Consider the following 26,299-nt stretch of genomic DNA (forward strand, 5'->3'; position numbering starts at 1 on the left):
GGCGGTAACTGGGTCGACCGTTGGACTTTGTCGGGTTACGAAATTTCATAATAAACTACCTAGCACACGTGACTCCTTTAATTTCATGGAATTGGGCTACCTATTTCAGGGGTTACCACTACATCCAATAATACATCGGTACCATGTAGATACCTATTCTGCTATTGTCACTATCTCGCTGCCTCTAATAGGAACGAGCCGAGCCACATGGGATTCGTCATTGCGTATCACCATATATGTCATCTCAATTTCCAGGCAAAACTTGAGATAATTACAAATTTTGGTGCCTAAATAATAAACCAAAAAAGGGGGCAAATATTTATCATCAGATCAATTATGATCACCTACACTAGATGTAGGTTAGCGTTTCCTAGTTCGTAGCTCTAATATACAACTCTCATAACGCCGCTCGGGATATCAAGATATGAATAATGCACAGGGGGGGAGAGTGGCAGAGGTAGAGGGGAGATAGAGGAAGACATGACAAGAGCCAATATTAACCCGTCCGCATAACACCGAGGTCAATGCTCCCAACCCAAACTTTTGATACATGACAGGATAGAGTTTCATCCAAAACATGAACTCATTACATCATTCCTCCCATGCCACCCATTCCGCCCATGCCGCCCATGCCGCCCATGCCACCACCAGCAGACTTATCCTCGGGTGCCTCAACGATGGCAACTTCGGTGGTGCCTAGTAACGACGCAACACCGCTGGCATCAACTAGACCAGTTCGGACGACCTTGAGCGGGTCAAGGATACCTGCCTGGATCATGTCCACGTACTCTCCCTTGGCACTGTCGAAGCCCTTGTTGAAGTCGTTACCGAATTCGTCCATGAGCTTACCAACAACTACAGAGCCTTCCAGACCAGCGTTCTCCACGATCGTCTTGGCTGGTCGGGTAATCGCATTCTTGACGATGCTAACACCAAGTTGCTGATCGAAGTTTGCAGTCTTAATATCCTTCAGGGCGTTGCTGGCAGCCTTGAGGAGAGCGGTACCACCACCGGGCAGAATACCTTCCTCGACGGCAGCTCGGGTAGCGTTAAGGGCATCGACGAAGCGGTCCTTCTTCTCGCCGACCTCGACCTCGGAAGAGCCACCGACCTTGATGACGGCAACGCCACCCGAGAGCTTAGCAAGTCGCTCCTGGAGCTTCTCCTTCTCGTACTCGGAGGTGGTGGGATCGCTCATGACACCACGGATCTGTTCACATCGCTGAGCAATCGCGTCCTTGCTGCCCTCTCCGTTGAGGATAATAGTATCCTCCTTAGTGATGGTGATGGAGCCGGTAGAACCAAGCATGTCAGGAGTAGCCTTCTCCAGCTTGATATCGAGCTCATCAGTGAAAACGGTACCGTTGGTGAGGACAGCGATATCACCGAGGATCGACTTTCGGTTGTCACCGAAGCCGGGGGCCTTGACGGCGGCAACCTGGAGCTGACCACGGAGCTTGTTCAAGATGCAGACGGCTAGGGCTTCACCATCAATGTCCTCGGCAATGATGACAAGAGGTCGTCGCAACTGGGTAGAGGCCTCGAGAGCGGGGATAATATCTTGTACGGCAGAGATCTTCTTCTCAGAAAGGAGAATGAGGGGCTTCTCGAACTCGACCTTCTGTGCCTTGGCATCTGTGATGAAGTAAGGCGAAACGTAACCACGGTCGAATCGCATACCCTCGGTAACTTCCAACTCATCATTCATCGTCTTTCCCTCCTTGACGGTGATAACACCCTCCTTACCAACCTTCTCCATGGCATTGGCAATCAACTTGCCAATGTGGGTATCTCCGTTGGCGCTAATTGTGGCGACTTGAGCGACTTCTTCGCTGGTCGTGATATCCCTCTTGTTCTTCTGGAGGTATTCAACAACAGCGTCGACAGCAGCTTGGGTACCCCGCCGCAGATCCATAGGGTTGCAGCCAGCAGCGACATTCTTAACAGTTTCCGAGAAGATAGCGCGAGCTAGAACAGTAGCGCTTGTGGTTCCGTCACCGGCAGATTCGTTTGTCTTGGATGCGACATCTTGTAATAACTTAGCGCCGAGGTTCTCGAACTTGTCTTGTAAGCTGATAGCTCTTGCGACAGTAACACCATCTATAGTCTCTGATTAGTAACCTGGTCGAATTGAGGTGAAATTAGGTTCCATGCATACCCTTTGTGATCTTGGGAGAGCCATAGCTCGACTCGATTAAAACATTTCGACCCTTAGGGCCGAGTGTAGTGGCGACAGCTTTGGCGAGGGTCTCGACACCGGCAAGAAGGGAAGCTCGGCCCTCAACGCCAAACTTGAGCTCCTAGACAATATATGTTAGTCATACGTACAATACATGATATAGTAGAACTAAGTTTGTTTGCTTTTGAAGCTCATGAAAGAGTATCACCAACCTTGTGGGCGAATCGAAGCTGCTGTGAAAGGCCTGCACCAGCTCGGTACTTAGTGGCAGCCGAAGATAGGACCGAAGCCCGGGCTCGGGACGAAAGAGCACGCTGCATTGTGACTGTGGGATACAGATATTAAGTAGGGGAAAGGCAATAATTAAATGCCACCACAAAGATCACGGCGTAAGAGAGGGAAGGAGAAGAAATTCTCGCCGGCGTTGTTGAAATGTAGGCGTTGGAGGATTGAGTTTTGAGATTCCGGGGAAGAAAAGCTTCAAAAAATTTAATCCAATGCAATGACGGAGGAACCGGCCAGAAGCCGAAGCTGTTTTGCGCTAACCCGAATAAGTATAGTTGTACCACAAGCCCGTTCTATCAGCGACTTCATGGAAATTCATAGAACATGATTTGTTGCCATTCTAGAATTGAATGTTGTGACCGGCTGTGGTATTACTGAATTTAATTTGTACGAAGAATTGACTTGACCTATTTTCATATTTTACATGTTGTTGTAGAGGTTATTGCAAATTAATGGGTAGCAAATCAATTATAGCTACGACCGTTTGTTGAAGGAGGGGTTATAAGTGAGGGGAACCTACAAGGTACATAGATTCAATATGAGTTCCATTATACACGCCGTTCAGAATACAACTATATTTGTAAGCACCAGCTTCGTTTGAAAGGATTTTGCAATTGAAATGTGAGAGAGAAGAATCATTTCGGTGTTAGGAGCCATTCCTGTCTGTAATCTGAGTATAAAAAGATTCAATCTCTCATCCGCTACTCCTAAACTGCCTAAACTCCAACTCCTCATCATGGCAACTATCGCGAAGACAATTGTAGCTACAGGCGCCACTTCAGGCTTGGTAGGCAGTAATTCATCATTACATCTAACAATTCATTCTAGTTAACATCTAATGCTATATAGGGGTTCGAGTTAGTCAGGCAACTTCTTGCCCAAACGCAGCCCTACAATTTCATTCTCGGAGCTAGAGACACGAAAACGGCTCAAGCCAACTTCGATGGACTCGAGTATGACAACAGCAAGCACAGCTTAACTATCTTCCCGTTAGAGCTGTCGAACCTCAAGACCGTCAAGACTTTCTCACAGCAAGTCTTAGATAAACTTGGACAAGACAAGATTGACTACTTGTTGCTCAGTGCAGCAATTAGTAATAATTCTGAGCAACCTGGTCCGCATGGTTCTAAATGGAGTGAGCCCTATATTGTGAACCATCTGTGTAAGAATTGACGTTTGTTGGCATTACTTTTGCTAGTCGACAATGTGTGTTAATGAGGACTCCAGCCCAACACTACCTCGTTCATCTACTTCGAGAGAAGTTAGAAGCATCGAGGTCGCGCATAGTAGTCGTCTCCTCTGGCGCCGTGTGCTATGTAAAGGACCCTAGTATGTTAAGCTCGTTACCATCCTAATCCGGGATAATAATCTCACAATTACACGTAGCACTTCTTGAAGATGATCTCAAGGGCGGTTCAAAGACGGATCGCAATGTATACAGCGCCACGAAATTCGTTCAGCTACTCGGAGCCCACTGGTGGCGTCGTCAACTTCAGGGAAAATGCCACGTCGTCGCCGCGTCGCCGGGTTTAGTCCCTAATACTAACCTCCTAAGAAGCAGCGAACATTACAGTATGCTTGTAAACCATCCAGATGCAAAGACCGTCCCAGAAGGTATGTTACATCCATAACTCGCGGAATATAGGTATCACACATAACTTACACTGCTGTCAGGCGCCCAGAGTATCTATCGTGCATTTATAAGGGACGACTTTCCGGAAGACCCCGACCAGATCTACTTGTCGAGCTTAGGCGAATGGTGGTCTAAGGACCTCTACGGACTTACTCTCGACAAAGATCTCCAGGACAAATGGTCTCCTAGTAAAGAGGAAATTGAGAAGGAAGAGGGTTTAACCGCTTAGATTAACTTAATCGTAGGCCTCTAAGATTCTATACTCTAGTAGATAATCCTATGAGATATGGGAATACGAGTCAGAAAATCAAATCTAATATTAGAACTGGTGGGTATCTACGGCTCTATACTATCCCGCAGTAGCTGTCTTGTCTGCTCAAGGTATTTTCGCAACGCATTAACACCCCCTTTCCCGAGATCTGGCTTACATACAAGTTCCTCCTTGGACAATACCGCCCTCAAGACCCTGAAGAATTCCGGTTCATTCAATAGGCCGCCGTGATGGGTTCCATGTCCGCCAATTCGAAATTCTTGCGGTATACCAAGCAGGTTCTCCATCTTGCCGAATAGGTTAATGATGACCTGAATAAACATCGTGACTTGCAGGTTGCCGGATTCTGCAGGAAAGTCAGTACTCTCATCATATACAGTGTTATGCATAGGTACTAGAAAGAAACTACATACGAAGCGGGAAGCTACCAAAGTCCAACCCGGGTAGTTCACGTAGCGAAGGGACATCGCTTTTAGATATCTCTAGGAGGGCCTCGTAGCAATGGGTGAAAATTATCAGGTAGAGCTGCGTAATGTGGATATAGGATATGAGAATATGCATGAGTGTTGCTGAATCGAGGCGGCGTTTAGGCCGATTTCCTATCGTAGACACAAGTGATGGGCTGGCTAGGGTCCGACCATATTCGGACGAGTGTGGAGAATTGCGACCTCTAGTTGAGCCGCTTATGTTACTAACGGGTCCGGATTCCGGCGTCCTCGGAGAAGAACCGTGCGACGTTATTGCTGCTGGTGTCCGATTGGCATCCGAAAGCGTAGATATGACATCTACGAACTCGCGGCTGCTGAACAGTACACTATGGATTTGGGTCCCGGAAAAATCGTCTAATTGATCAATGGGCGCAACGAGTGTATCGAGACTTATCTCGGGAGACCCTCGTCCAATCTGGTCCAGGAGCTTAACCAAGTCGAGGTTTATTTTCGCCAGTCGTTGTGTTTCGCTCTCGGAGATTCCACGGCCAACTTCGATAACCGAATCCTGAGTAGCGTCGACACATTCCGGAGAAGTCGACGTATTATTGGCTATGCTAGTCTCCTGGCCCTGCAAATACAATGCCCCAGCCGGTAAAGCATCTGTCTGGAAAGTAGACAAATTCATCATCTCTGGTTGATAATCCAAGGTAGGCAGATGAGCCTTATTGGCGGTAAAATCGAAACATGCGAAATTTCCATCGAAGCCATCGCCAAACAGGGATCCGTAGATAGTAGGGTCCCAAGACTCCATAATCTCGGGAGGATAAGTCATATCTTGCACATTGCTGGAACCCTCGAAGAAAATGGGCAATGGCGTATTAATTGCCTGGTTAACATCAGTAGGCGGGATATTTTGTTGTCGGTCATCTTGTCGCGGTCGTTTCTGTGTTCTAGAACTGACACCCCCTATCCGACGGCGGGACCGTATAGGCACGTTCGGGGTAGTAGCGCATTGTGCATCTGCTCGCGTACATCGGTAGCAGCGCTCTTGTCCCGGGTCTCGCAGGCATCTTAGTTTATGTCCCTTACACCGATCACAAGCGGATCTACGGATCGGAAGACGGGGGACGGCGGCTTGTACTCCTTGCATTTTGAACTAGAACTTCCTATCGCGAGTCTCGGGGCCCTTGATGCGATGGGAATGAAAGCCGGTATTGTTATGGATAAGAAATTCTCATATTTACGAGCTGATGCTTGTTTCGTACACTTCAACGGCTGCGCCACATTAGGACTTCTTTGCATGCATAATAATTTAGGGTGCCTAATCTATTTATAGCCTACTGATGCTTGGGCTTCCATGCACCCATTCAAGTTATTCTAAGCAATTGTCGTTGAGGCGTTGACTTACTGCGCAAAAGCGCTCTATTGGCGATATCTCGTTTAAAAGGTTTCGCATCATGATATTTCGTGGGTTACCTATATGGTCGTGTCAACGTATTCGTATCTGAATGTAACCGGGATTGTCAAGACTCGGACCATCCGAGACGGAAGCAACGGCGCTGCTGCGCAAAGAGCTATGAAGCTTGTATGCCCAGGACCGTGAATGTGCATACATGTAACCCTGTTTCTCCGTGGTGTCTCGGAATGCTTTCGGGGCGGGGCTCCTAATAGACCTCCTAAACTCCAATAAGAGAATATTTGAGAAAAGGGGTCCCGTATGATAACCTTTTGTAACTCCGATAGTATCCGGGCTAAAGATTCCCGGAGTGGGCCGGTAATATCAGTCCCATGCAATTATTGGCGGGATGTGCCATAGAATACAATCCTAAAGGATTAAAAAGGTTAAAGTGTATAACCCCTAGAACTGTTATCGACTAAGGATTTTTCAAGTATTGCTACATACAAAGATATATAGGAATATACTTCTAAAGCTAGCTCTCAACAACTTTATAATAAGGAGTATACAATACTACGCGAAAGCATCAACCAATGGAAACTCTCTCATATAGTTGTAAAGACATCGACATGCACGTCACGTATAGAAAATACACAGACCTCTCAGATCTTAAAGGATTATGAGCTGGACCCGAGAAAATAAGAGAAGGTTATTATGTAATAAGGGGTTATAAGCTATACCCCTGACACGACAACGAGGGTAGGCATCCACAACTAGGCGACATAGCAGCAGGAACCAATAATTCACGGATTTTTCGATATATAAAAGGCCTTTTATCCCCAATGTCGCGAAACGGTAAGAGGTAGATAATCACGGCCAGGATAATAAGGTCATATCCTCCTTCACCATGTGTAGTCCCGCTCAGATCCCCTATCCGGATTTGCCCGGCGTACAATTCACTTCACTTAGCGCCTCGCTGGTATCTAACTTGACAATCCAAGTCCCCGAGAGCACGTATACGAACAATGGGGCTGTCTACGCTGAAGGTGTCAACTTTTGCAATCTCACGACTACTTACACGCACCCTGGCGAGTCCGATACTGTCACTATTTCTGTGTACCTCCCCACAGAGTGGAATGGCAGGATGCAAGGTGTTGGCGGAGGGGGGTTTTCCGCTGGAGGCGTTAACTTTCCACTCCTCCATTACTCTATGCTAGGCGCCGTGTCGGAGGGGTACTCTGCTGTGACTACTAACGCTGGCCATGATTCAATAAACCCTGATGACTGGATATTGAAGAGTCCCGGACACGTTGACCTTCATCTTCTCGAAGAATTTGGCTCCAACTCGCTGAACGAATTGTCTATCATTGGTAAGGCAATTACGGAGAGCTACTACGGCAAGCCACCAGCATACTCCTATTGGAACGGGTGTTCACAAGGCGGACGGCAAGGTTTCAAGATTGCTGAGAAATACCCTACCGCGTTCGACGGGATAGCAGCTTCGGCCCCGGCAGTCGACTTTGCCGGGTTGGGTGTGGCTGATCATTGGCCCCAGGTTGTTATGAAGGCGCTAGGCCAGTACCCGAAGAACTGTGAGTTTGTTGCGATCACGGAAGCCTTCATCAAGCATTGCGACGGTAACGATGGACTACTTGATGGGATCGTCACTGACCCGGATTCCTGCGACTTCGATCCGTATTCTGTGGTGGGCAAGTCTGTTGATTGCCAGGATACCGACGCTGGAACTGTGAAAATATCGGAAGCTGCGGCCAATATTTCGATCGCGACGTGGACTGGCGCTCGAAAATTAGATGGCTCATTTCTTTGGTGGGGACTTAAAAGGGGGGCAAGCCTAGTAGACGAGGACATCGGCCTTGGGGTCAATGCGGGACTTGCGACAACTGTGTGCTCGGGGAATGGCACCTGCACAGGACACACAATGGATGTTGTTGACGCATGGATACGGCTTCTTATCAAGAAAGACCCTACTTTCGACGTCACGACAGTAACAATCGAGGACCTTCAGGATTTATTTCAACAATCGCTAGATGAGTACGGTCCAATTTTCAACGTGAAGCCTAACTTGGACGCCTTCCGAGAAGCAGGGGGGAAGCTACTATCCTACCACGGTCTGGCCGATGCTATCCTCCCTCCAGACTCTTCGTCGCACTTCTACGAAAGTGTTACAGCCCACGATGAGCAAATACATGATTATTATCGTCTTTTCGAAGCGCCGGGGCTTGCTCACTGTTGGGCGGGCTCTGGGGGATATTACCCTGCTGGACTTTTTAAGGCCCTGGTCTCATGGGTTGAATCCGATGTTGCCCCTGACAGTATCATTGCAGCAACTTCTGTGGATAAGGGCCCTGTTCGTGAGAGTATTTTGTGTCCTTATCCTCAGAAGGCACACTATAGGGGCACGAGTTCAAACGCTACAGCTGGTGATTTCTATTGTGATAATTAAGGGGCGATTGTCAGAGGCTGCCCTTGGTATATCACCACTACGGAGTGACAGGTGACTAGCTGGTGACTAGCTCATATGGTATATATTTCGGAATAATACTAACGCCTGCCCTCCCCTGAATCTAAGAGGGAACCAAGGTCCCCTTATCACGTCATATACCTATCGTAATCCTTGTCATCTGACAGCGATCGAGGAGTCCGTGTGTCTAAAGGTGGTGGCGGGGGAAATAATTAAACTTTATACAGCTAGTTGTCACACAATTTAAGTTAAGATCTTACTTGAGTCAGTCCTAAGAGTTGAAAATTGTTTTGGAGCGCATGTTCCAGATACTCTCCTTGGAATACTTTACCACCATGTTTTGGCTGTGCTAACCAGATCATGGTATATTCATGTCAAACCGTAGTTATGATACCTATGTCCCCCGAAGAGTACGCCACACTATCACAACCCGATCCATCCAATACTAATATGTAACCCAGGAACAAAAAACATAATGCCTTCTCTATTGAAGGAGACCGCCCTTATGTCGCACAGTCTAAAAAAATTTGGTGTCCTGGGAAAGGCGCTATCTAACATTGACTGAGCCCGCGCCCAGCCTCCGCGTTTTGTTACCGGGGATAGAGTGACCATGCTGGGTGACGACGAACCCCTTGAAGGTCCCTACCTCGTTGAAAAAGTAGATCCAGATGAGATTAGGATTAGAGGATTAGGATCCAGCTAATGTTTACATATGCGTCCAGATGCAGGCAGCAACTGCCTCATTGTATGAGTGCCTGGGACACTGTAGCTACAGGATCCACACTTTGAGCTCTTCTGGAGGCCAGTTCTAATTTGATATACCGTTTTCTTTTACGGGCTTTCCACCTGTCGTTCCAAGTCCATTGCTTCCTTTTTTACTGCCCAGTTCTTCTAGCTATTTTGCCTTACTCTGTAGATCTAGTGAATTATTGGAGTGCAAAGTGATACCTAATTGATCATCGGGTTATCTTTGTTGTAAATTGGGCTTCTGGGTATCCGCGTGAACAACTCGTAAAAGCGATGGAGATGATAATCATAAAGCACGTTCCATGGCGGCACAAACCGAGTGGATGACTCCACTTACCTCCGAGAACACCCACTCTTTCCTCCCGGGTGCCCGAGATGCCGCTCCCGTGTCACTTACCGTATTCAGAAGGTGACTCACACAGCTAGCGTAGAGTTCGCGAGTACGTACCCCTAGAGTCAACCTTACTACCAGGATCTTATCGCCAAGTTTATTAATGATAGACTTTCCCAATAGTTCTGCATAGTTAGCGTCACTTGTAGCAGTATTATTTGCATAGCATGCAGAGCTCCTATTCCTTCTAAACAGACGAGTTTCATAAGTCTGGTGAATACGGGTTTCGCCGAGGGCGACAGCGACACCTTGGCATTTTTCTCGACCTGCCTTGCTAGGGATGACTGGTGGCTTTTCTACGGCCTCCTCTCCCTCACAGGAGATCTATGGCGCGTTGCGGATCCCACGTGCCCCACAAGATTGGCTGTGAATTGTGGCTGATATCACAGGGACGGCGGGGACTAGAGGCTCGGCATCCCAGCTCGGTCCCTGTTTTAGAGTTTCATTGCTCGGTATAGACTCTTGTCAAGGTTTGTGATTGGCTGTTATAATTCAATGAAAGTCCCGGGGATGTCAGGGGTCGATTGCGAACGGGTATGACTTTCTTAATGCGGCTTGCGTCAATGCGACAAACAAGATAGATATTTAAATGAGCACACGGCCCCATGTTGTTAATCAAATGGAGATCTCCAGTCGTTCGTTGATTAAATCCTCATTCCAAAAATGCGTGCCCAACTCCTGACATCCGTATTGCTCGCCCTGGGCGCCCACGGCATACGCATCCTCCAGTCAAACGACGACGGTTGGGCAGAGCAATATATTCGGGTCCTGCATGACAAGCTGAACAACGCTGGCCACGATGTCATTTTGTCAGCACCAGCTGAAAATAAGTCTGGTACAGGTAAGCTCCCGTCCAAGAACTTTATCTGATTAGGGCATAGCTAAATAGATGAACTAGGGTCTCTTGACGTGGGGCCATCACCGCGCACCTCAGCTTGTGAATACGATAGCTGCCCTGCGGGCAGCGCCGCCACGGGTAACAATGCGACGAACCTACGATTAAGCTGGGTAAATTCATTCCCAGTTACTTCCGCTCGCTTTGGAGTCGAAACGTTTGGTCCTCAGCTGTGGGACGGACAAGCCCCAGAGCTCGTGGTCTCTGGGCCGAATGTGGGAAGCAACCTGTACCTCGAAGTACAGTTCTCCGGAACCGTTGGTATAGCCGTCTACGCGACTCACGATGTCGGCATCCCGGCCATCGCCTTCTCCGGCGCTTCGGACGGCAGACTTGCGTTTGACGCGCCTGTGGAAACGCGAAGCATTGTATATGCGCAACTGGCAACGCAGTTCACGAATGCGGTCATCGACTCTGGTGTGCCGTACCTTCCCGAGGACGTGTTCCTGAACGTGAACTTCCCCAAGGTCACGGAAGAGTGCACCGACCCGACCAAGTTTAAGTGGGTTTTGAGCCGTATCAACCCCGGCACATTCTCGGAGCCCGATGTCAAGACCTGCGGTATCACCAGATTACCAACGGAGTCGAGCGTGGTCGGTGCTGATGGCTGTCTAATTTCCGTCAGTGTGGGAGACTCGAAGGATAAGACGACCGCACCAGCTGAGAAGCAGGCCGTTATATTAGAGAAGTTGCGTGGGCTACTGAGTTGTATGGAGTAATAGCACCCTTGGCTGCGCCTGGGACAATATTCGCGTATATATTTGCAATTTTACAAGCTGTATTTCTGGAAATCGACGATGGACTGTATATTATGGTGTGTACCTGAGTTGTGTCTTTGTTTCTAGATCTTGCGTGCAGCATATGCCTTTCTATGTTTCTATGGGGGAAAATTCGAGTTTAGAACCTCCCTTTTTTTGTCGAATCCGTTTTGTCTTCTGGGATTTTAAAGGTTTGGTAGATCGCGAGTGTCGAGCTTTTCAGGGGTAGAGAAGACGTGTATAGAAGTCCTTAGAGTGGAAGGGATCTTCGAAGGAATAGGATTGGCATCGTGAGCAGTAACTTCGGCGAAGGCTTTGCCCATGCGCATGATCATGTACCCTCTCTATGAGGACTCATTAGCATAGATACCCCCGAACGTTATAACATCCCGTAGTGTACCTTAGCATGCTAATAGACGAGGTAATTTAGAATAGAAAAGCTTACACCAAATACGCGAGATGAATGGACTGTTGGCCTTTCCAAGGCATTTTGAAACTAGACGTCAGTCTTTTTACCAGATTCTCCATTGTTTCTCGTATATCTAGAAGGGCACAGAGGCCCGATCATAAAAGTATCCACATAGCATGCTATTCCCGCTTCCTAGACGCTGGCGCTGGCTCTTGCCCTCTTGAATGCCCAACCCATCTCGTCCTTATCTCTTAAATATTCTTTTTGAGAAGCGATGTTATCTTCAAGCATAGAGAACGGCGCGTGTCAGCTATCAGTGTAACTTGCCCCATTAGAGGAGGAACCAAAGCGGATATGAAGGAAGCTAGCTGTGTTAAGAGACGACTGCGCTACTTTACGGAGGAAGCCTGGAACAGCCCCTATATACCTCGTTAGCACCATATCTTTCGTGGAAGAAGAAGCCAGATGCATGTTTTACCGTAACAGATACGTATTTCTTCAAATCTTCTTGGGCAAGGCAGTGAAATCGTACGCGTTATTCCTATACTGAACTGGATAGCATTTATGCCTTTCTAAATTAATCGAGATTGGCGCGATCATTCACGACAGCATAGAGGTTATGATGTTACCCGCGCAAAAAGAAAGCAATTTTTGCAGTGTTCGTAGGAGACCCCAGTTCGCGTCTATGATGTTCCTAGAGGTAGGTAAAGTTGCCCTAACCTCTTGTTACTCATTCCAGACGGGCCAGGAGTGGTACTCATAGGTACCTAGATACGAGAGGTAAAATAGACCAAATGAAAAACTTATTCAAAGAAGCATTAATTTCACCAAGCATCGCCTGGCTCTGGAATATTTAGTATGTCTACCTACTGGGCTTCGCGAAGCGTTTCGAGTACTCACACTCACCATAATAATCTTGCCTAACTGTAGATAGGAGAACACTACATACTGAAATATTCTTTAGCTTGGCCTCGTCTCATGCTGCGACAGGGCTTATGATGTGACAGGGACACAATTTCATTAGTCTAGGATTGAAACAACAGATAGACGTGAATTATAAACATTTCTAGTCTCACCATGCAATACTTGGGGTATGGGTCGCGACACTATATGTACTCAGAGTGAATCTATTATCATCAGAGTGTACTATTAACCTAGAACTAAGATGTGGGAATAGTGTCAAAACACCCCACGACATCGGTATGAAGTCACTTCACTAGACACTGAATTTAGGTACATGGGGGGTGGCGTGGAGTAGGTGTTTAATGGGAGGGGAAATGTATGTCTACTGCCAAAGTGCAGCATCATATATACAAGGAGTCATGATTACTCCAAATTCCTTCCTTTGCCCCAAAATTCATATCTACCAGTTCTGTCTGATAGATCCAATCCTCCCACTCCAGCGCCAATTACCACAAATCCACTGCTAGTCTGTACATATACAGACAGGTGGCTGGCCCCCATAAAAGCATCTGTGGCAAGTTAGTAACCTGTTGAGGGACACTGGAAATAGTGAAGAGAACTTACCTGTCATTGATCGGATAGAAAGTGAGGAAGGAGAGTATTAAGGTAATCCGAAAACATGTGACTAAAACATCCCTGATGACAATCTCGCTAGGTGAGGCTAGTAAGCTCCTTAGTGCTTACGGAACATCTTCTTGACGGACTTGAAGAGCTTCTTCAGTCCCCGAGGCTGCTGCTGGGTGCCGCGAGCAGCACCAATAGGCAAGGCGGTGCCGAGCTGAGCCTCAAGAGCCTGCATGACTGGGCCAATAGAAGACTGCATAGCTTCAGGCAGCATCTGCTGAAGGGCCTCAGAGATCATGCGAGGAAGCATGTTGATGATAGTCTGAAGTAGCGCAATCTGAGTGTTTAGGGATACAACATTGCCATTAGTCGAGTTCAAGAGGGTGCCGAACGCATTAATGTTGTTGCCAAGAGAGCGAACATGACCGGAAATGGCGTTGACGTGATGGCCAATGGCATCAACTTGTCCGTTAGTGATGCTATCCAGCTGACTGATCTGGCCGTCAACATGGTTAAGCTGACCCTGCATCTGCTGGACATTCCTACCAAGAGGATCAACAACATTGCCAAGAGCAAAGTCAATCATTCCAAAGACGTCCTCCAATACAGCCTCAATATTGACACCATCGACGTTGTGTGTGCCCTGACCAGCCATCTCTTTGATGACACCCCGGATGCCATTCAGAAGATTTGCCATGTTCTGGCCAGCAGTAGCTTCCGCAGCTGTTCCATTTTGGACAGCGTGGACTACGGCATGCTTGACAATGTCGTAGAGCTTGTTCTCAGCACTAACACCGCTCATCATGTTGGTAACATGAGCCTGGACACGCTCCTCCTCAGTCTTCTCGGCTGCGACCTTATCACGAACCCGAATTTCTTGAGTGATCTCAACCAGAAGCTGGACCACATGGCGCATCTGGTTCCACTCCTCGCGAGGGGCGTTACCGCGGGCAGCAGTGAGCTGAACAAGGCGAAAGTAGTCGCTGGTGATAGCCTGGACATCATGACTGGCAGCGGTGGTGGGCGGGAAGAGGCCCTCAGCACGAGCACGGGCGAGTGCAGCACCCATCTCAGTGATCTGGCCGAGGGTGTAGCTGACAGTGACACCATAGCGCTCGATCGACACCAGAGCATTCTGAGGATTGTTGGCCGCTAAAGTTCAGGTGTAAGCAGAGATGTTATAATATAAATATGAAGGGGATTGCAAAGCATTACTTACCATTGGCCATAGCGCCGAGATCCTGGCCGTTGGCCATATCAATTCCAGAGTCGGGGGTTCGGGGAACCTCCTGGTTGCAGTTGTGATCTCCCTGGGGCCTAAAGATTGAAGTTAGTTAAATGACAATGAGAAAAAGATAGAGTAGAACAAGAAGTGGAAAATAAACTTACGACATAGTGACTGTTCTGGTAAATGAACAAGTGGTAGACCTGAGGGAAGACTGATAGAATGGTCTGGAAAGATGGGTTAGTGTATGCGAAATGATGGAGGATGATGACCAAGTGTATGTGTTTATGTGTTGTGTATGTGTGTGATGAATGTAAGAAAGGAAGGTGGGGTGGGGTTGGTTGGGTGATTGGAAAATATGGGCGGTGAATAATTTTGCCAGAGGTGAAGGTTGATGATGCAAGGTAATTTGCAAATGGAAATGAGTAGATGGAAAGGGTAGAAGGTAGAGGGTAGTGGAGAGGTTGTAGAGGTGGGAAAGGTAGGAAGGTAGGTGAAGAGTAAAGGTGGGAGGGTTGTGCACTTACCAGAGGCTGGATGTGGGAAAGGTTGGTGAGGTTGTGTGAATTGAAATTGAGAAAGGTTGTAGAAAAAAAAATGGTGAGGAGAGTAGGTATGATGGGGGTCGGGTTGGGTTGTGTGGAAGAAATTGATGGGCGACTGGAGAGAGAGGAGGCAACTTTGACTTACCGTTGTCCGAGAGACGAACCAGTGACTAGACTTGACAATCTTAAAAGACTTGTCAAGGTGGTGAAGATGATAAAGGCTTGGAGGCCAAGGGTTGATGATCAAGTTTGGTAGTGAAGGTTGGTAGTGCAGGCTTCAGAGTATGGTTTGAAGTGTGAAGAGTGAAGAAAGAAGTTGGGAATGATGGAGGAACTGCTCAGTCTTTTATCTGTTTCCAGACCAGGCTGATAGAATAGAAATGTGGGGTGGGTAAGGGTGTACAGTCAAGTGTACGAAGAGGTTGGGAAGGTTGATACTAAGGTTGAAAAAGATCTGACAAATGTACCAGTACAGACCCACTTGTCAGGAGGGAATCAGTTGATACAGGAGGTTGCTATCACAATTTGTCAGGTGGTAACTGGAAGAGTTGTCAAGTTGTTGTGGTGCGGAAGAAGAAAATGGTGGAGAAGGTTGGGAGAGGCAAAAATATATTACCAAGGAGACGGCAGATCCAGAGCGGTGAGGGGTGTTGTGATTTGGAAATCAAATCAATCACCTAGGTTATTAGAAAAATCATTTATGGCAGCTGCATCAGTCTGTATTTTCAACCTGTTTGCCCTATCAACCACTGAATCAAGAAGAAGCTTTGACCTCAACCCAACCGGCAACCTGATCTTGCACTCGCAACCGTACCTATGTACCTGGGTGATTAGGAATATTTTGCCCATCAAGGTGCATACGATAATTTGATCCTTGAGCTGTAATAGAAAATCAAATGTTTGAACTAGGGTACGTGCACAGGAAACTACCTCCGGTTCCTGATATGCCTCTACAGCATAGCTTATCATCCTTATCCAAGGTGCATTACTTACAGCTAACCAATTTACCAGATCACTGGCATCAATGTAAAATATTTAGGTACTTGTAGCATCCATTTGAGCCAAGTAATGTAATGCCAAAACACTGACTGAGGCCGAGCGCTCAATCATGATATTTTCCCTGAACATGATCTTAGGTACTAGGGGATATGAATTACTATTAGAAGTAAAGTGATATGCATGTATGAAGTATCTATTTCTTCTTGTGGCCTAAAAATCCAATTACGAGGATGAGTCGACATTACTCTACAGCTACAATAGATTTAAAATCGACTCCAATATTACAGAAGCTCTCGTATTTAATTATCCAGACAAAGAGAAAGCAGGGAATATTTCATCCCGGATCGAAATAAAAGTTGGTAGTTTATATAAGGTTGTTGGTGCCTGTAATTAACGGGGATATTTAAGATCAGTAGTTTTATTCGAGGAAGCATTACTGTAGACTGTAAAAGTATTGACGGGGAGGCACCATAAAAAAAAATCAAAATCATCGTAGGCTAATAATCAGGATCAGGATCAGGTATGTGCGGCATACATATAGGCATATTTCGATTGTACGTTGGCTGTTCGTACCTAAGTACCTCTTGATTTGAAACTCAGGATCACTGAAAATATTGCGGCTCGGTGAGTTGACGTTGGAATTGGCGCACGGCCCCACTCTAGGGTTTGCAACTTCCCTGTCAGACAGGGTAGGTACCTAGGTACGATCAAATACGTAGATTGCGGGGAGACCCACATCCGGTTGTACAGTAAACAAATGTGGGTCCCACAAAATGAGATCTCGGGAAGTAAGTTGTGATCGGGTTATTTGGTGGTACAAAGGTACATGCGTAGGCAGATACCATTAGAGCCTCTTGTGATCTTGACGCAGATAGAATCCGCATGTACTTGGGTACATTATGCGATCAAAAAATAGAGAAATTCAAGGGAAATTTGATATACGCCTGTTAATGTAAAGCTGCTGATATTCATGACCTGATAGTCCTTCCGCCATGTCTCGATTTTGTAGCGCGAATGCTCGATGCTCTTCATCACAGATTCTTGAACATTCCAAAGACATCATAGTTGAGCGAATGTCTCTATTGATAGATGTTAGGCGATAATATCATAGCAAGCTATCTGAAGTCCATTCCAAAGGCAATTAGAGGCAATGACGACATATATAATACTTGAAAGCCGTTAGGTATAGTTCCTAGGGTTATTCAGATCTAGAAATATGTATGCGTTTTTACTACTTCAGACGATGGGGACGGTCGGGAAAGTAATATACCGTCGATGATTCTGGTCATTACTTAGCCTAGCAATACGTTTGCTCTAGAATAGTCTTGTTATCGATACTTCAAGTTTGGTTCTATCAGTGGAACAATCCAGAAGCATAGAAATCTTTAACAAATAATAAATATGCCTTCATCCCCCGGGCATGGTATTTCCAAGCTAGTGCTAATAAATATGACATTTCATGGCAGCTTCAAGTGGCCGATAGGAAGCATGTCCTCAAGAAAGCTGAAAGGTATAATATAAAATCATTACAATGACAGGAGGGTATTAGAACCCATATCCTCGGTGAAGTAGACCGCCCAAAACGACAATATGAGCGACATATAGTCTAGAGAAATCCTCGGTTCATGCCCCTTAAACGACCCTGTCTATCCAGAATAGAGCCAAGACGTCCCCAATTCCATCCTGCTGAGAATAGCTGCTCATAAGATATATGGCTCTTACCTACAGAGGCCTCCGGTCGAAGCCAGGTAGTTCTGACTTGATTGTGTTCTTCTAGGAATAATTATTTAACGTACTTGGTTTTATGCGTAACTCTACCTTTGGGCCGTGTAGATTACTTGAGCACCAGGGATAGCCAGGGTCTAAAAGGGTCACAACAGTCACAAAACAGTACTGGATATGATGGTAATCAGACCCTGTTATTGACCGGAGTCTATCTTCTGACCTAATGTCAGGAAACACCGGAAACTAAGCTACGAAAGACGATATTGCCCAAGAGCCCCCATACGATTGCGAAACCAGCCGAAATCCACCCAGTATCCATCCTTGACCCCGATTTGTGTATCATAGATCCATTCCTGCCTGTATCTTATTAGCGAGTGAAGATATAATCGAGTATTATGTTGAATACATACCACGATAAAAGAGAATGAAAGATCTTGATGGTGTAGGTATCTTGGGGCGATAACGAAGGACTAGTGCTTGCTATAGATATCCATGTGTGTCATGAGGGAACATCCATGTGCCAGGGGGAAACCCGTAGGGAAGGGAATTATGCGACGATGGTATCGTCGTCGTCCTCATAGTCGTCGTCTGTTGAGGGAAAGTCATGTTAGCAGCGTAATCAAAGGAATGGATCCCCGGAATGATTGGAGCAGGCGAGTGCGGATGCGAATACGAGTGATGGTGACCACCACTGCCGTAAACCGAGACGCCACCGCCGTCATCGCGCCTCTCCGTAGCACTGATGACTAAGACTTCATCGTCGTCGTCATCATTCTGGGCATTGGTAGAAGGCGATGTGTCAGCCTGACTCGTCGGCGCTGCCTCGTTGACACCGGGTACAGCAGCAGTCGCGCCACAACCGTTCTCCTGCTCCGCTTTCACGGCGATCGAATCTTCAGTTTTAACTTCACCTTTGATCTCGGCCTTGACGGGCTCGTCGGCATCGCCGGCATCCTCGTCAACGGCAGCGAGCTTGCGTTTCTTGTTGGGGGTGCGAGTCTTGATGCCGTCCTTAGTGTCCTTGGACTCCTTCTTGACGCCTCCCACGCCACCGGCGGTGCCGATGCCGTGGGCCTTCATGAGACGCTCATATCGCTTAGCACTGGGAGATAGGAACGCGGTTAGTTAAGGGGAAATGGTTTAGATGGACAAGAAGTAGGATTAGATAGAGAAATGTGATGGTAGTTATTGGGGGGGTACTCACGCTGCTCCCTTACTCACGATCTCGCATTCTTTGGCGACCTCAGCGAAATCAACCTATTCAGATCAGTAAATTTTAGCTGAGTACGTTTGGTAGATCATCAAAAGCATAATCCTCACCTTTCCAGCAGTCGAGTGCTTGATGCACACGATGAGGAATTTGAACTGAGAATCCACGTCCAAAGCAGGCATATTGTCGGCGGCTGACGTGAGGTTGTCAGGCTAGAGGGATCAAGTAGAAAATTGTGAAGATAAAGTACGAGAACCGGTGGTATGAAAAGAGGCGGGTGTAGTAGTAGTAGTAGTTGATACTATTGAAGTTGGTGGATAGGAGGATAGGTTTTTGAGATTGATGGGCAAGTCGAGAAATTTGATGAAATAGTGGAAGCTTTGGATTTTTTGATCCGCAAATACTACCCGTAAGGAAGTAGGCCCCGTACCCAACCTACACTTGAAGAAGTGCACTTTGTTTTTAGTAGATGGTTGCTGAAGGGTTGTTGCCACAGTGTAGCAGGTCCGCTTAAAGTATAGCTAGACTTGATGTACCAGGCAATGGCCTAAGCTTCACCCAATACTGAGGTAACTGAGGGTCAACTTGGAAGGTCCTCAGTCCTGGGGCTACTTGTGTATGCGGAAGTTAGTATTACTGGGCATATGTCGTGATGATGGACACACCTGGGGTTCCAGTAAGACAGTTGGTGTCGGGACCACCAGCTAAAATATGAAAATTCTTTTACTATACTATGGTGAACCGTCAGAAACTAATCTTTGAGTGTCGTGAATTATCTTAGATCAGACCTCAAGAGTAACCACAAAGATGAGACTTAAGATGAGCTTTAACCTTTTAGATGTTGCCGTCAAAGGTAGAACTACCTAGATATTTCATATCAGGAACACCTTTGTTATCGGTACTAGAATTTTTCGACCCTAATAAAGATCAAGGAATTAGTATGTGTATTGAGTATGATCAGGAGGAGGCCTGTCAGCTGAATTACAGAGGCTTAATATAGCTGGTCAGTGCTCAGGACTCGGTACTAGTTTTCTCCGGATTCTAAGGCATATTATTACGAGAACCACCTCATTTATTATAAAGACTCATAATGGACTTTCGATGGTAGAGATGTCTTTGATACTACCTAGTAGGTACATACAGAGGCCCTTCAGGGCTGATTCAAGCCACCAATTCAAACTTCTTCTTGCAATTAGTGAAAGCCCAAAAAACGAGGCTAATAGCCGTTGGGCGAATCAAAGTACACAAGATAACTTCTAAGCCTTTCTTTTGGGCTTAAAAAGATGACTCTTCGAAACGCGGCCCTGACGAGCCCTATGGAGAATTCCCCTGAAACGGCGGAGGCGAAAACGACGAGAGGCAGAGGTGGGGGTGGGGGTGGGGGCGGCAGCAGGGAGAGTAGCCGGAGCCGGGGTCTGGGTCGGAGGTCCGGAAGCGGGTGTGGCGGGGACAACCGGAGCCGGCACAACGGCGGAGGCAGCAGCAACAACAGCCGGAGCCGGCACAACAGCCGGAGCGGCCACAACAGCCGGGGCGGCAATAGCAGCGCCAGAAGCACCAGCGGCACCGGAAGCACCAGCGGAACCGGAAGCACCAGCAGCGGGAAGAATCTAGGAGACCCAACTTGTTAGTTGATGTTTGGGCTGGGCAATAATGGTAGCCATAATAATGGTAATTCGACTTACGGTCACACCACCTTCTAGCCACTAAAACAAATTAAGTTAGTAAATGTCATACATTCTCACAAATATATAGGGAATTACATACCCCTTTCACCTTGCACCTCTTAGTGAAGGTATCACGGGCCACACGCCGTGAGGCGTGCCCCGTCTCGGCACTGACAGCAGCCCAGTCCACAGTTTGTAAGAGGTCTCTGCTGGCATTTTTAAATATTGCTACCATCATAGCAACCTGTTTGGTGGTCACGGAGACTCCGTTTCCTAGATCGATGTTGTTGGACATCTTGGCTCAATATTAGAAATGGACTCGACAAAGATATTTAGGTTTGAGAACAATCGAGATTTGGTTGACAAATCAAGACAAAAGGCAAGACTGAAAATAACAGGGTATTAACTAGGGATTACTTACTTTGGATGGTTGCAAGGGAGTTGTGGCGAAGTTTTTGTTGTTCTGGTTGATGGTGTTGTTGTTGGAAAAGGGAAACAAAAATTATTTCTTCAGACCTAGATGGAAGAAATAAGAAATGGTTCTTGAATTTTCTGCCTAAGGGAAGTTGCTCACTTTTTTGATCTTCCAAAAGACAGTGGCTTCATGCCCTAGACTTCGCGCGGGTCTTAGTGGTCTTAGGGACTCTCAGGTATCCGCTTAGTCGTGCTCTTTCCCAAAACACCCCACCACTAGATGCCAGGTGGACAGGTGAAATATCGTGGAACATGTACAATGGCAGCTGCTTGAGGAGTTGGGAAGGAAAGAAAAAGAAATACACGAGATAAAACTTCAGGAAGGTATACGCGCCTTGAAGATATGGACGCAACCTAGCCTAATTTGAACAAGATAGACGAGATAGGAAACTCCTAAGAATCATATTAAAATCAGCTTTTGCTTATCTACAGATCCAGTACTTGAGAAATAGGATAGTTCTACTACTAGGTCTGGCTTATCAGTACCTGCTCAAGGCATGGTTCTGGAGTTTAGTATCACTTGGTTCAGTAATGGTGAGAGGAGCAAGGTAATCATAATGAAAACAACCGTTCTTGATGTAGAATATAGACTATAAAACTACCCGCATCGCGAAATAAACCCGAGATCTTCCCTGCGACTTGCGTTATGAAGCTTCGTTTACTTTGTCATAATATCATCACCAGAGCCAGTGGGCCATCAAATATCGTGTCCTTCCCCCAAGATACCCGCCATTGAGGTTGGTAGAAAAGTAAATATCAATGCAACTATTCACTTTTGGGTATCAATGGCCTCATCATCGCCATCCTCGATCTTGATCGCACCCTCGTCATCATCTTCAGGCTCCTTCTTAGTAGCGGGCTTAACATCCTCGTCGTCATCGTAGGTATCGTACTCGTCTCGGCCCTTGCCAGCAACCTTAGCCTTCTTGCCCTTGGTAGGCTTGGTGACTCTAGCAGCCTTAGTTTTCTGAGGGGAATCTCCCGCCGCTTCTTCCTTATTAAACTTGCGTCGGATCTGTGAGAATCGCATCTTTAAATGGTTAGTACTAAGCCATGTGTATTTAGCAGCGGGAACTATACCTTTGCAATTTTTGCGTCCTTCAGACCGAGCTCCTGGGAAAGCCCGTCCCAGTCAATTTCCATGCTAGTGGGAAGATACTTGAAGATGGCAGTGAAGAACTTCTGGTCACCAGCCGTCAGGGCGCTTGTGTCCTTAGGAGGCATATTTGCTGCTTGGCGCAGTTGGTTTGACGGGAGAAATTTGGTGGATATTAGATGCTGTATTAGATCCGATAGTAAGTCGATGCTGAACAAGAAATATTGGGAGAAAGAGTGATTACGGCAATGTAGCCTATAGTTGATCGAGGATAGCTTATCACTTCGATATTTTGACTGCTTCGTAGATGGTGATCGAGAGGGGAAGAGGGAAGGTAGAGCCTCGACGTATGGTAATAGAGAGTAATATGCCCGGTGTCATGTCACAGCAGTAGGAGGGGTAGAATAGGGTTGAAGCGGCGCGGAGGGCTAAGACAACAGACAAGCATATGTCACGCGTGGTAGGATGGGGGTTCAAGGACACAATAGGCACATAGGGAATTTCACTTACCTTCGAGCGATAGGTACCGCGACCTAGCTGTATATTAGATCAATAACCTAATATGAGCATAGGTTGAAGGCTGCGAAAGTGGTTGTACTCGGATGGGGGAGGTAGTGATAGGGAGGTAGATGATGCAGCGACGTCTTAGATTGAGGAGAAATGTCGTAGGGTCAGGGGAACAGTCACAGGGCTAAGGTGCAAGCAACAGTGGAAAAGTCGCGAGAAGGCTCTCATATAGACGCAGAGCAGATGCCAAGATGCAAGGTGATGAAGCAGAGGGGAAGTGATGCTAAAATGGTATAAAACTTACTTTGAGCGAAGATGGTATTGCTGGGGTAGACTTCTCGGTGGTGCTAAATAATATCGACAAGCTTTTAGAATTTGATATGAAACTTGTTTCGTTGTAGTGGTACCCAGGTATGAGAAGTTGAAGATGGTAAAGAGGTTGACTTTAAGGGTGGTGTGTTGGAAGAATCAGATGAGAGGGGATTGGGACTCCAGTGGGAAGGAGGACGCAAGGATCGTGAAACTAAGAAACAATGGTTTCCAGGTGCATACATCTCAGACCTAATAAGGCGGGTACTACCCAAATTAGGTCGTCATGTTTGTTGTCGAGTTTGTCGTCTAGTTCGCCAGAGGTACGTCTAAGTTGCTGCTATAGAGTTGCGGCGCTGCTATAGAGTTGCGGCGCTGCTATAGAGTTGCGGCGCTGCTATAGAGTTGCGGCGCTGCTATAGAGTTGCGGCTATGCAAACTACTACTCAGGTACGTAGGCCAGATCGACATGTAAGCGGAGGAGTTGACGACTTCGACAGCTCCCACAACAACTTAACTATAATAAACTACAGTTTACCCTAGGAGCAAGTTCGATGATGTAGTGTTTGGCGTATAGTCGTTAAGAACAGAGGAATAACAAACGTAATAGCTTTGGCGTCTTACCTAGGTTTCTAGCAGGAAAGGAAAGTTAGTCTTTTTGCAGTAGTAATTCGTATTAACCTGCTAGTTTATTAAACACTCGAGTATAAGTGCTCCGTCTAAAGCGAAAAAGTAACTTACGAACTTAACCGTTTATCTTAAAGAGATATCGTCTTCGATATTGGCTGGTATTGTTATGTAGAAATATGCTGTAAGATGCGATAGCAACTATCTAACCAACAAAGTTCTACTTGTCTCAAGTGGATTGGACACTTTCGATAGTTTAAAATACAATCAATAAGGGCAGGTCTTTACCTATAGACATAGCTAAAAAGGCGTGTTCAGAAACTAGACTGATATTCACGCTGGACTCTTTTACGTTCACGAGCACATACTCTCCTAGGCAGTGTTTAATGTGAAATTCACATAGTAAGGCTAATTTACTTACCTGCTTACGTGAATTAGAGAACGGACATCTGAAATGACAGGATTAGAATTGACCAGAACTTTAGACGGAAGAAGTCGGAGCAAAAACATCTCCGTAACCCGATAAAGTTATATTGTCTAGAATCTTGAGCGCCAGTTACTATTTGATTTTTATCTGATGGCTTGCAAGTTCGATATAATAGAACAGAATGGGTTGTGGCATATAACAATGAAATAAGACATTTTGAAAGAAAAATCGTCCGGCTTTATATCTATACCACTACTCGATATTAGTCATAATAGTTCGAGAGAAGGTGAAACTAGCCGAATGGCTTTTTTATTTAAGTTGGAGAACTAAACATATTTAGCTGATAGCGATGAACTTGAACTTTGGGACGATTATAATAGTGGAATTATATATTTATTTTTGGAAATCGATCATTTTACTCTAACCGGTTTGATATCTCCATCATCTGTTCTGCGCCTCCGAAAATCAAACGCTCATCTAAATCAGTTCTTCATCTAATGCTTGCCAAAGTTCTCATTCACGAGTACGTATCGATAACGAGCCTTACCATTCTCCATATCGATGATCGCCTGGTTCGCGTCCTTCATAGGTCGTTCCTGAACCCAAGATTTGATCTTCTTATCTGCTGCTAGCTGTAGCATTTCTCTTATTTCCCAAGGAGCTCCAGTAGCGCTACCGCCGATTTTGTGTCCATTTAAGATCAACTGGAATGCGTTGATAGGGGGGAGCTCGCCTCCATCAGGGGCGCTACAAGACGAATTAGTTTTGAACGAAGTTCGATAACCACATTAGCAAGATGAAATCGAGACAAACTTACCCAACTTGGATCAAAGTGCCCCTTACTTTCAGGAGATCAAGGTATTCATTCAAAGGCATCTTTGCATGAGACACTGTGCTGATGATGAGGTCCAGCGTTCGTCGGTGCTTCGTTGACCAGTCTTTCTCCTCATCCGTAGCAATGTACTCATCGGCACCGAGTTTCAGTACGTCCTCCCTCTTATCTTCCTTTCTCGAGATACCGACGACCTTATCGGCTCCCAGGGCCTTAGCGAAAAGAATACCGAAGTGACCCAAACCGCCAACGCCAACAATTCCCACTGTCTTGCCTGGTCCACAACCATTTTGCTTTAGGGGCGAATACATAGTGATGCCACCACAAAGCATCGGAGCGACGATGGCTGAGTCAAGTCCATCTGGAATCTTGAAAACCCAATGACCATTTGTACGGTTGTAGTCCGCATAGCCGCCATAGGTTTTACCTGATCCATCCGGGTAAATGGAGCCATAGGTGTTGATCAAGCCTTCTCGGCAATAGGACTCCAAGCCGTTCGCGCATTCCGGGCAGGTATCCTTCTGGCAAGTCCTTGCTTGCGCACCAACCCCAACGCGGTCGCCAACTTTGATATGCTTGACGTTCGCTCCCACGCGTACTGCCTTGCCGACGATCTCGTGACCCACGACACAAGCTGCGATAATGTTAGAAAAAAAAATACGAACTAGTCGGAAACTGAAAAGGGGGCATAGTACATACGGTAGGGAGTCGGGCCCCAGCCAGACTTCAACGTGTGTAAGTCACTACCGCAAATACCGCAGTGGGATATTTCGATGTCAACATCATCCTCGGACCATTTCTTGGGCTCAAATTCGCCCCACTCCCTAATTAACAATAGGTGTCAGTGATTACGTAACTTGATAAAAAGTCGAGGTATTTCGGATACCCAGGGATGATTGAGACGATAAAAAAAATCTCTTAATATTAGGTACTCACATCTTTCCATTGACGGCATCTGGGGACTTGCCCAACCAGCCTTCGAACTTGGGGCTTGCCTGTGCTGCCATGTTGAAATGTAGTGATTCGATAGTTGACTATGAGGTTTGAGATGAAGATTCTTGTGTTGTTTCAATGTTGAGGTTTATTGTTAAATTATATCCCCGGGTTTAATCATGAATCAAGCTACAATGCAGGTCGCTTACACTTAAATAGGGAAATCACGGCCACGTCGCTTCTGGCTCATTCCATTAACATTCGAACTTCAATCTCTCTATGGTCAAAAAACCCGATTGCGGATTTCTAATCCATGACA

General features: G+C 46.5%; 10 protein-coding genes across 10 annotated transcripts; 3 read left to right on the forward strand and 7 right to left on the reverse strand.

Annotated features, from left to right (window-relative positions):
* Positions 1–428: 428 nt before the first annotated feature.
* Positions 429–2,762, reverse strand: F5Y00DRAFT_40804 (heat shock protein 60). The gene is made up of 3 exons (XM_048013624.1): positions 2,392–2,762; positions 2,159–2,300; positions 429–2,100 (listed from the first exon to the last, which is right to left on the reverse strand). Exons 1-3 carry the CDS (start codon positions 2,497–2,499, stop codon positions 587–589), a joined length of 1,764 nt encoding a protein of 587 aa, XP_047866050.1. The 5' UTR covers positions 2,500–2,762; the 3' UTR covers positions 429–586.
* Positions 2,763–3,200: 438 nt separating this feature from the next.
* F5Y00DRAFT_268611 (NAD(P)-binding protein) lies at positions 3,201–4,380 on the forward strand (the record flags this gene model as incomplete). The annotated part of the gene is made up of 5 exons (XM_048012290.1): positions 3,201–3,251; positions 3,314–3,626; positions 3,692–3,793; positions 3,851–4,078; positions 4,139–4,380. The coding sequence occupies 5 exons, from the start codon at positions 3,201–3,203 to the stop codon at positions 4,324–4,326; spliced, it is 882 nt and encodes a 293-aa protein (XP_047866051.1). The 3' UTR covers positions 4,327–4,380.
* A 53-nt stretch (positions 4,381–4,433) lies between these two features.
* F5Y00DRAFT_260854 (uncharacterized protein) lies at positions 4,434–5,949 on the reverse strand (the record flags this gene model as incomplete). Its single annotated transcript, XM_048011090.1, has 2 exons — positions 4,434–4,714; positions 4,782–5,949. 2 exons carry the CDS (start codon positions 5,947–5,949, stop codon positions 4,434–4,436), a joined length of 1,449 nt encoding a protein of 482 aa, XP_047866052.1.
* Positions 5,950–7,102: 1,153 nt separating this feature from the next.
* Positions 7,103–8,860, forward strand: F5Y00DRAFT_268614 (tannase and feruloyl esterase; the record flags this gene model as incomplete). Its single annotated transcript, XM_048012291.1, has 1 exon — positions 7,103–8,860. The coding sequence occupies one exon, from the start codon at positions 7,103–7,105 to the stop codon at positions 8,657–8,659; it is 1,557 nt and encodes a 518-aa protein (XP_047866053.1). The 3' UTR covers positions 8,660–8,860.
* Positions 8,861–10,276: 1,416 nt separating this feature from the next.
* F5Y00DRAFT_40854 (sure-like protein) lies at positions 10,277–11,913 on the forward strand. The gene is made up of 2 exons (XM_048013625.1): positions 10,277–10,656; positions 10,714–11,913. Exons 1-2 carry the CDS (start codon positions 10,479–10,481, stop codon positions 11,427–11,429), a joined length of 894 nt encoding a protein of 297 aa, XP_047866054.1. The 5' UTR covers positions 10,277–10,478; the 3' UTR covers positions 11,430–11,913.
* Positions 11,914–13,513: 1,600 nt separating this feature from the next.
* F5Y00DRAFT_268618 (uncharacterized protein) lies at positions 13,514–14,798 on the reverse strand (the record flags this gene model as incomplete). The annotated part of the gene is made up of 3 exons (XM_048012292.1): positions 13,514–14,556; positions 14,624–14,721; positions 14,794–14,798. The coding sequence occupies 3 exons, from the start codon at positions 14,796–14,798 to the stop codon at positions 13,514–13,516; spliced, it is 1,146 nt and encodes a 381-aa protein (XP_047866055.1).
* Positions 14,799–18,378: 3,580 nt separating this feature from the next.
* On the reverse strand, positions 18,379–19,299 carry F5Y00DRAFT_268621 (uncharacterized protein; the record flags this gene model as incomplete). Its single annotated transcript, XM_048012293.1, has 3 exons — positions 19,219–19,299; positions 19,103–19,155; positions 18,379–19,000 (listed from the first exon to the last, which is right to left on the reverse strand). The coding sequence occupies exons 1-3, from the start codon at positions 19,288–19,290 to the stop codon at positions 18,379–18,381; spliced, it is 747 nt and encodes a 248-aa protein (XP_047866056.1). The 5' UTR covers positions 19,291–19,299.
* A 1,065-nt stretch (positions 19,300–20,364) lies between these two features.
* Positions 20,365–21,070, reverse strand: F5Y00DRAFT_260860 (uncharacterized protein; the record flags this gene model as incomplete). Its single annotated transcript, XM_048011091.1, has 3 exons — positions 20,365–20,718; positions 20,794–20,814; positions 20,876–21,070. The coding sequence occupies 3 exons, from the start codon at positions 21,068–21,070 to the stop codon at positions 20,365–20,367; spliced, it is 570 nt and encodes a 189-aa protein (XP_047866057.1).
* Positions 21,071–22,018: 948 nt separating this feature from the next.
* Positions 22,019–22,473, reverse strand: F5Y00DRAFT_260861 (uncharacterized protein; the record flags this gene model as incomplete). Its single annotated transcript, XM_048011092.1, has 2 exons — positions 22,019–22,279; positions 22,330–22,473. 2 exons carry the CDS (start codon positions 22,471–22,473, stop codon positions 22,019–22,021), a joined length of 405 nt encoding a protein of 134 aa, XP_047866058.1.
* Positions 22,474–24,709: 2,236 nt separating this feature from the next.
* Positions 24,710–26,054, reverse strand: F5Y00DRAFT_252513 (NADP-dependent alcohol dehydrogenase C; the record flags this gene model as incomplete). Its single annotated transcript, XM_048009944.1, has 4 exons — positions 24,710–24,962; positions 25,033–25,681; positions 25,747–25,871; positions 25,984–26,054. 4 exons carry the CDS (start codon positions 26,052–26,054, stop codon positions 24,710–24,712), a joined length of 1,098 nt encoding a protein of 365 aa, XP_047866059.1.
* Positions 26,055–26,299: the final 245 nt, after the last annotated feature.

The sequence above is a fragment of the Daldinia vernicosa genome (genome assembly GCF_022497035.1).
Source record: "Daldinia vernicosa strain CBS 139.73 unplaced genomic scaffold F5Y00scaffold_16, whole genome shotgun sequence".
In the NCBI taxonomy this organism is placed as follows: Eukaryota; Fungi; Ascomycota; class Sordariomycetes; order Xylariales; family Hypoxylaceae; genus Daldinia; species Daldinia vernicosa.

Excerpts from the sequence above, each read along its gene's own strand:
- F5Y00DRAFT_40804 (XM_048013624.1), bottom strand. The coding sequence starts at position 2,499 with ATGCAGCGTGCTCTTTCGTCCCGAGCCCGGGCTTCGGTCCTATCTTCG. Across the intron at positions 2,301-2,391 it reads AGCTTCGATTCGCCCACAAG|GAGCTCAAGTTTGGCGTTGA; the intron begins GTTGGTGATACT and ends TATATTGTCTAG. Across the intron at positions 2,101-2,158 it reads CTCTCCCAAGATCACAAAGG|ATGGTGTTACTGTCGCAAGA; the intron begins GTATGCATGGAA and ends CAGAGACTATAG.
- F5Y00DRAFT_40854 (XM_048013625.1), top strand. The coding sequence starts at position 10,479 with ATGCGTGCCCAACTCCTGACATCCGTATTGCTCGCCCTGGGCGCCCAC. Across the intron at positions 10,657-10,713 it reads TGAAAATAAGTCTGGTACAG|GGTCTCTTGACGTGGGGCCA; the intron begins GTAAGCTCCCGT and ends TAGATGAACTAG.